The sequence below is a fragment of the Notechis scutatus genome, chromosome 2 (genome assembly GCF_049901735.1).
Source record: "Notechis scutatus isolate UNSWTSFEM ecotype Mainland chromosome 2, rNotScu1.2, whole genome shotgun sequence".
NCBI lineage: Eukaryota > Metazoa > Chordata > Lepidosauria > Squamata > Elapidae > Notechis > Notechis scutatus.
In genome coordinates this window covers 136,780,284-136,789,080 of record NC_142010.1, presented here as the reverse complement: position 1 = coordinate 136,789,080, position 8,797 = coordinate 136,780,284, and the positions used below count along the sequence as shown (strand labels likewise).

The 8,797-nt window shown below is 43.5% G+C and overlaps 1 protein-coding gene across 1 annotated transcript; it reads left to right on the top strand.

Annotated features, from left to right (window-relative positions):
- Positions 1–1,813: 1,813 nt before the first annotated feature.
- On the top strand, positions 1,814–6,689 carry LOC113422732 (17-beta-hydroxysteroid dehydrogenase type 6-like). Its single transcript, XM_026683859.2, has 4 exons — positions 1,814–2,234; positions 2,690–2,948; positions 4,645–4,808; positions 5,743–6,689. Exons 1-4 carry the CDS (start codon positions 1,922–1,924, stop codon positions 5,961–5,963), a joined length of 957 nt encoding a protein of 318 aa, XP_026539644.1. The 5' UTR covers positions 1,814–1,921; the 3' UTR covers positions 5,964–6,689.
- Positions 6,690–8,797: the final 2,108 nt, after the last annotated feature.

Here is an 8,797-nt window from a genome sequence, read left to right as displayed (position 1 = left end):
TTGTTTGATGCTCTCTGCCAAAACTGGAGGTTCAAAGATACAAGGAAGCCTCAGGGAAAACTAAATTGGCAAATTTCTATCCACATTGAAATAATATATGGGATTATGAAACTGGAAAGAATGAATTGTGAAATCGACTATTGATGTAAGCTTAACTTCTTAACAACCAGTATGTTCACCTTTTTAATGATCAAGTCCAAACGAATTATAAAAAGGGTGACTTATGTATCTGTGCTAAGGATACAAATTCCAACGCGTAAATTGTTGCTTTCTGCTATGCAACCACTCAAGATCTATTTTAGGATATACTAAAAAGGCAGAATATTTCCTCTAAAAGAGAAGTACAAACTCAGAGCAGCAGAAACTCAGCCCTCCCAGTCAGAGGTGGTATTTGCCTGTTAATGGGGCCAGTCAGAGGTGGTATTTGCCTGTTAATGGGCCATTAAAGTCTGGCCCAGTCCTACATAACAAAGATCTACCTCCTTCAGGCAGAGCCATTGAATTGCCCTTCATTGCACCACCCACCAAGTTTCAACCAAACTTAACACACAGACAACCTACAAAGCTAGCTATGACCTCTGACAACAACCAATCAGGATACTCTTCCTGTGCCCCAGGAAGTTCAAAGCCCAGAGAGAGCATAAAACCAAGGGATTCTCAGCATCTCTGCCCTTTCTTTCTTCGCCCAAGAGCTCCAAGTCACCATTAGTCCACCATTAAACCTTCTTTCCAAACAGCCTCCATGTTTCCAGTATCTTTTTCCCCACTTGAAACAACCCAGAAAGATATTTCCCCCAACAGACCCCCCCCCCCAAATTTCAATAAACACAATATAAAAAGTTAAAAAGATAGATTTAATATATCAATAAAGCAAATAATGAACTCATTTAATGGTGAAAAGTCTAGTGACAGAGATGCCTAGTTACAGAGCTCCTAATTTTTGAGAAAGTGCTGGCCAAACAGTTCTTGAGAAACTGCATTCCCCTGGCTTGGTAATAACTTCAGAGCAATACTTTCCCACATGCCAGAGTGGCAAGTCTCTCTGTGCAGTGGCCTGTTTCTGCTGAGTTAAACAGCCAGGTTGATATCTGGACAGGCAGCCCTTTAGGTAGTCAGACCCCAAAACATTTAAGGCTTTAAAACTGAATACAACACATTTAATTGTGCCCACTAAGCAACAGGCAACCAGTGCAGAACATTCATGTCAGACACCACACACTTTCAGTTGGTTAGAAACCTGGATGAATTATTTTGCATCAACTGCGACTTCTAGATCCACTTCAAAAATAACCCTGTGGTGGGATTCAATTTTTTTTTACTACCGGTTCTGTGGATGTGGCTTGGTGGGTGTGGCAGGGGAAGGATACTGTAAAATCCCCATTCCATCCCCACCCCACTAACCTGCTCCCCAGCTCTGTTCTCCTGTGCAGGGCAACAAAAGAAGACCTAGCCGAGGCAAAGAATAGAAGGGGCTGGGGCCAGTCAGAGGTGGTATTTGCCTGTTCTCTGAACTACTCAACATTTCCACTGCCGGTTCTCCAGAATTGGTCAGAACCTGCTGAATACCACCTCTGCCTGTATGATGCATATTTCAGTTTAGCTGTGACCTGTGACCTATGCAGATGGATAATAGTGAGATCTGCACTGGTGGTTTATCCCATGTGAAGTTACATTGACAGAATTGGCCACCCTGCTGAGGATATTATTTGCTAAAGGAAAGGTGCAATGAACTACAGAGCAGCTACTGCAAACATATCATTAACCATTAATCTGTGAATGGGATCTTCCATGCCAGTTCTCCTGGAAACACATTGCTACCCATCGACATCAGAAGGACGACAGATAGAAGAAAAAAGACCAGGAGAATTGGTTTAAGAACAAAACAAAACAGGAAACCCAAAGATCTTAAATTTTAACAAGCATGTGGTTCTACCTGGCATTGGCAGTTTTGCTGTACTTTGTGATACGATCCTATCGGGAAAGGCAGCAGGTAGACAATTTGAGAGAGAAATATGTCTTCATCACTGGCTGTGATTCTGGTTTTGGAAACCAGCTGGCCAGGCAACTGGATGCCAAGGGTCTGCGGGTGTTGGCTGCTTGTCTCACCCAGAAAGGAGCACAGGAACTGGAGAGACTCTCATCGGATCGTTTGAAAACCACCCTGCTGGAAGTCACCAGTACCGAGAGCATTGAGACAGCAACTGCATGGGTAAAAGAATGTGTGGGCAACAAAGGTACAGTGGCTCAACTATAAACAAGTTTCTCAATAACCTGGAGCAGATTATAAATTGTTTAGGAAAGTCTCCTTGTGAAATTAAATATCTCATAAAGTGTCATAAGATTAGGAACAATTCCTTATGATACCTTTTAATGATATGTTTAATCTGAGACCATGGCATTATGTAGTTAGTGCTGATTAAAACATTATTTCAAGGTGTTTTGGCTGTTAATTCAATTTTATTCAAGGACATTTCCTCTTAGGCTAAGAAACACACATAGAAGATTTTTGAGGACATCCCATTTAAACTAAAGATACTGACATGAAGAGGAAAAATAAATTTGCTTTTATATTAACTGATTCCCTCCCCCACCCCCACCCCCCAAAAAAACCCTCTGCTCAGCCTGGGCTAGATTTTCAGTCTCTTTCTAAAGTTTTATATACTTGCTATGTTTTTTTTTTTTTTTGCAGGACTCTGGGGCTTGGTAAATAATGCTGGAATTATACACCCCATATTCCCCAATGAATGGCTGACCAAAGAGGATTATATAAAAGTGCTGAATGTCAATCTAATTGGGCTGATTGATGTGACACTGCATATGTTGCCCTTGGTGAAGAAGGCCAAGGGAAGAGTGGTCAACATGTCCAGCATCATGGGCAGACTAAGTACCATAGGAGGTGGCTACTGTCTCTCAAAGTATGGAGTGGAGGCTTTCTCTGACAGTCTCAGGTAATCTCATGCCGCTTCAAATAGCAGGTTTGAGTGGATGTCTGAGAAGGAGTAAACGTTTCCACGTTCCTGACCTAGATAGACAAGGAGCAATAAAGTGGAATTCAGTCAATGGCTTTGCTAGGTGTGCCTATTATATCTGGTCTCATTTGAGAAAATGGCCAAAGTTATTATTTGGTTAAACTGTTCAGAAAATTAGTTTATTTTCTGAAAATCAATCTGGTTTTAAAAGTTTATCAATCCAGTTAATGTATTTATTTCCTCATCTTTTGAACAAATAATGTGCCTTTCCTCCAGAACTTTAAACTGACATATATACCCTGTTTCTCCAACAATACGGCCTCCCCCAATAGGAAGTCCCAGCATGTTTTTTAGGCATGAAATGAAATTAAGCCCCTCTCCCCAAATTAAGGCCTATATTAAAACATGCAAAATTGGGGGGAATGGTGGGGGGGCTTGCCGTTAGGAAGTACTTTTGTGGCACACCTGGATATGGTGCTGCCTGCGTTGACCCCGATACGAAGTGCCCCACCAATGCTGAGGTCAACATCCAAGCCGTTGCCGCCCACCCACCCGAAGATGCAAGTGGGGGGGAATTAAGTCACCCCCGAAAAGACAGCCTAGCCATTTTTTCAGGTCTCAAAAAAAAAAAAAAAAAAAGACCCGGCCTTATTATATGAGAAACACGGTAGTATGTCACAGAAGTGAGTATACCCCCTCACATTTTATAAATGTTTAGGCATTAATGGCTATGTGTTGTGTTATTTTGAGGAGACAGCACATTTACACTGTTATATAAGCTGTATACTGACTACATTGTAGCTAAGTGTCATTTCTTCAGTGTTGTTACATGAAAAGATACACTTAAATATTTACAAAATGTGAGGGGGTGTACTCACTTCTGTGACATACTGTGTAGTAGTACCCATATATTATTATCGCCCTAATGACTCTGTAACGCAGTGATCCCCAACCTTTTTTATGCTGCGGCCCGGTACCGGCATCAGCTGGGCGCCGCGGCCCGGTACCGGCATCAACTGGGGCGCCGCGCGGTCCGGCATCAACTAGGCGCCGCCATCTTTTTGACGAAAAGTGCTTCCGGTGACCTCACGGAAGCACTTTTTCATCAAAAAGATGGCGGCGCATCTCCGGTGAGCTTTTTCAGGTAGAAATGGCTTTCTACCGGAAAAGCTCACCGAGCGACAGCGCCTCATCTTTTTGATGAAAAGTGCTTCGGTGAGCTTTCTACCGGAAAAGCTCACCGGAAGCACTTTTTATCAAAAAAGATGGCGGCGCTCCAGCAACCAGCGGCCTGGTAAGACTTGTTCCGTGGACCGGTACCGGTCCGCGGACCGGCGGTTGGGGACCCCTGCTGTAACTTAAGAAAGGTTGTGAAAGGCATAGTAGGTGGCTTTAGTTCAGTATGTGCTTGCTGAAATAGAAGAATCTCTGCCCTGAAATCCCATGCAGAGAGCAATAATTTATTAGCATTCATTAATAATCAAGTGAAACAAAAGATGGGAATTGCTTTAATGGCAAAGAGAACATTTCCATGTCAGGATTGATGTAGAAATGGTTATTTTATCACCAGATTGAAAATGACCAGATTTCTTGAAATCTCTCATGCTCTGCTAGAGGAAGAAGCAGCACCCCCCTCCTCCCAGGCAGTGACTCTGAACTGATAATTTCTTTCTAGGCGTGAGATCCATTCATTTGGGGTGAAAGTAGCCATAATCGAGCCAGGCTATTTCCGCACATCCATGACTGATGTCCCAAAAAGTCTTGCGATCCTGGAGCAGCAATGGATCAAAATCCCAAAGGAAATCAAAGAAAGCTATGGCCAGCCTTACTTTGATTCATGTAAGTCTTTATTGGCTTGAAGGCTAATTAGGGGAAGCTTACCAAGAGTCAGAAGTTGGAAGGGACTGTTGCTCAGCTGCAGTGGCACCCATCATACAGGGTGCATTGAACTCACATGCATTGAACTCCACTGCTTGGACCTCTTGGTTGGGTGCCATTGCTCAGTTGTATCAACACCTCTAATCTAAAGTTGTCTTTTTTTCCCTACGGTTATAAAAAGGACCGTCCTGCCCACAGTATGGAAAGCAATTGGCACTTAGATTCCTGATATAGGTGTGCCTGTGGGGGAAGAGGCACAGGAATCCACCAGTTAGGGCCATGTACACTCAGATTTGGACAGAAGCCCCAGACATCATTGTGGCCAAAGTGGATGAATGGGTTGAAATCTGGAAGGTTTTTTTTAAAAAAAATGGTCTTAATTTCCAGATGCTTTATAAAATCATGCAGCAAGGAAAAATTTTCTGGGCTTTTGATGAGGAAGTAAAATGGCCTGGGAGAGTCAGCCAAGAATGACTTTGGTGTCCTAACCCTTGATGTCAAGGCATCCATTCATGGACTGGACATTTCTCCTGGTCTGAAAGTCCTCTCCTAAAACGCAATTCTGTTTTTCCATGCTGAGCTGTAATAACAGAGCTTGTAGAGCTTACCAGTGCTTTGGTTTTTGCAATAATTCTGGGGAGAGTTTTCCCATCTTAGAAACTTCCGAAATTCAGAGAAAGCTGTCCTTAAATTTAAAAACTATCATTGTTTCATTCATGTAGTAATGAGGAGGCTCTTTTATTTATTTATATTCTCTCTGGTATTTTGACCCCATATCTCCATACTGACTTTTTTTCTTTCCCTTCCACCTGCTCTCTCTTCCCTCCCTCCCTCCCTCCCTCCCTCCCTCCCTCCCTCCCTCCCTCCCTCTCTGTTTCTTTCTCTCTCAAAACAGTTTACAAGGGGTTCAAAGACAACATTGAAGCTCGTTGCTCCACAGACCTCTACATGGTGACTGACTGTATGGAGCATGCTTTGATATCCAAATACCCCCATACACGCTATTCTGCTGGATGGGATTCCCAGTATATCTTCATTCCTCTCTCTTACTTTCCCACTTCCATCACAGATTTTGTGCTGACTCGGTCTTGGCCTAAACCTGCTCAGGCTCTGTAAAAGGAACAGGGTGGAAAAGTTGGGAGGAAGGAGGTCTACGAACAGAAGTTCCAACCACCATCTTTGGCCTATCCATGCAGTTAAAAGTACACATCAGTGTCAGTCCTTGCCCACTGTAAGAGCGCTTCCAGACCAAAGGCTTTTATCTCTTCCAACCCAGCCACCCTGAGATCTGTCGTATCAGCAAGTCTTCCTATTGACCGTTCATTCACAAGACCCTTTGTTTTCAACATTTGCAGATCTCCAATGCTTTAGGCATAGTGGCAGTCATAGCTCTCTCTCTCTCTCTCTCTCTCTCTCTCTCTCTCTCTCTCTGTGTGTGTGTGTGTGTGTGTGTGTCTGTCTGTCTGTCTGTATGTCTGTATGTCTGGTCTGGAGCTTGCTGAGACTATCTTCAACCAATTGTAGTTCTCACTTTCTTCATCCAAACTAGCCAAGGACAGAGAATGCTAGCTAATTATTGTTTGAAGTTTCTCTTCTAAACCTATCCAGTCACTGATAATCTGCCTCTGAACTTCCAACGGTCCATGGATTAATGAATATCCTTTTATCTTTTCTTCACAAAAATAGCAAATAACTTACTTGCATCTTCCCTTAAAACACACATGCTGCCCATGGATTTCTATATGTGTACTTGTGTATGTTTATATTCTGGTAGCCTGATATGAGGATGGCTGGAAGAGAAGATAAAAAAGAATTTAAAAAAGACATTGAAAAGCCTCAAAATATTTCAGTTTATCATTATGAAAACAGAACCACATAAAACCAGACTTTTAGCAAATCCCGTGACAGTAGTATAAATATGTCGTATTCAGGTAGACCTCCAATTGTGACTGCAATTGAACCCAATATTTCTGTTGCTAAGTGAGATGGTTGTTAAGTGAATTTCACCCCATTTTACAAACTTTCTCACCACAGTTGTTAGGTGAATCACTGCAGTTGTTAAATTAGTAACATGTGAATAAGAGAGGTTTGGCTGAGGCTTTGGCTGCTGCTTGGAATGAGCAAATAGCAGCCTTGCATTGGGACACACTCTCGATCCTCGAGGGTCCACTCATTTTCAGAAAGACTACAGGAGATGAAGTAGCATAAGAGGTATCTATGGAGATTCTCAGTCATCCAGGTCATGGTTGTCCCAAAGGTGCTTTTTTTCAAGAAGCAACTGGACTGTCCGGTTTTTCTTTGAAGACATTTCGCTTCTCAACCAAGAAGCTTCTTCAGCTCTGACTGGATTGTGGGGAATGGAAGGATTTATACTCCTTGCAGACAGCTGGTCATTTGCATTCTTTTTAGCGAGTCGTTAGGCCACCTGGAGGTTTATTTGTGTCACCAGGGTCACCTAAGTGGTACCTAGAGCACCACTGGAGGAAATCCAAGAGGTGGAGAACTTATATTAAGGGATACCTACTGGTAATAAGGGTGGCATGGTGGAATCTTCAGCTGAAGTGAGGAGAGGTGAAGAAGGGCCTGAGTTTAGAGGCCTTGCACAACAAAAAGAGTGCGGGCTTTACCTCCCCCAGAGTCCCTGAAGTCTTACCTGACTGTTCCCAAGAGAATGAAATCAGTCTGGTGAGATTTTTGTAAGTAGGCATTGCAGCAGTAACAAAGTCCATTTCATCAACTACGGTGTGGCCTTGGTTTCTTGTGCCTGAGAGGTGATGAAATATACTTATTGCATCCACTGACAACTGCCTGACCATCCTATTTCAAGAGACTTACCCAATCTAAATAAGAAAATGCCACGAAAAGCTTTGCAGGGTGTTCTGAGGATTATGCAAAGCATCTCTCAGATATTGGCTCAGATCTTCTTAGTGTTACTCAGGCTGTGCTGAATATTTCCACAATCCTTTGATACTGTCCAGATGGAGGAAGAAAGGAGGAGGAGGAGGAGGTGGAGGAAGGAAGGAAGGAAGGAAGGAAGGAAAAATGCTTTTGAGAAGTAGGCAGGGGAGGGAAGAAAAAAAAGGGGGGGCTTGTTGTGCTAAATCAAAAGATTAAAAGCAGGATGGGGGAGGTCGGCAGGAAAGCTACCACAGCTCCAAAACGGTATGTGTGTGTCTTGGCACTCAACCCAGTTGCTTGGCTACCAGAATCTGATCGATTGTCATTCTCACAGTGGCTGAACTTTGATGAAAAGGAAGCCAGAAAGGGGGGGAAAAGGGGGGGGGGAGTTGGGAATCATTTTAAAGTAAGCCATCAGCATCCTGAAACCCACCTTTCCAGCCAGAAACATGCAATCCACCCATCCACCCCCTTCCATGGACAACCCCAAAGTTCATCCCAACCGAACCAACGAGGAAACATGATTAAACATTAATGTTTCATTTAAATCCATGGAAGAGGTGTGTTGGTGCGTGTCTCTTGCTGGAAAAGTAGATAAAAGATCCTGGTACAGAGGTGGGTATTCAGTAGGTTCTGACCAGTTCTGGAGAACCAGTAGTGGAAATTTTGAGTAGTTTGGAGAACCGGCAAATCCCACCTCTGACTGCCCCTGCCCCCATCTATTCTCTGCCTCCCAAGTCCCAGCTGATTGGCTGGGTTTTTCTTTTGTTGCCCTGCATAGGAGAACGGAGTTGGAAAGCAGGTTAGTGGGGTAGGGAGGGAATGAGATTTTGCAGTATCCTTCCCCTACCACACCCACTATGCCACACCCACCAAGCCATGCCACTCCTACCAAGCCATGCCCACAGAACCGGTAGTAAAAAAAATTGAATACCACCACTGTCCTGGTAATAAGAATAGTACATTTCAGCCACTTTCTTCAGTTATCCAAAGGTTGCTGGCAAAACCTCACTGTCATTCCCACCCCCACCATCCAAACACTGCTAGCAAAC

What these genes read in the sequence shown, in the direction of transcription:
- LOC113422732 (XM_026683859.2), top strand. Translation starts at nt 1,922, where the DNA reads ATGTGGTTCTACCTGGCATTGGCAGTTTTGCTGTACTTTGTGATACGA. An exon ending in GCTTTCTCTGACAGTCTCAG is followed by an intron (nt 2,949 to 4,644) that starts GTAATCTCATGC and finishes ATTTCTTTCTAG; the next exon opens with GCGTGAGATCCATTCATTTG. An exon ending in CCAGCCTTACTTTGATTCAT is followed by an intron (nt 4,809 to 5,742) that starts GTAAGTCTTTAT and finishes CTCTCAAAACAG; the next exon opens with TTTACAAGGGGTTCAAAGAC.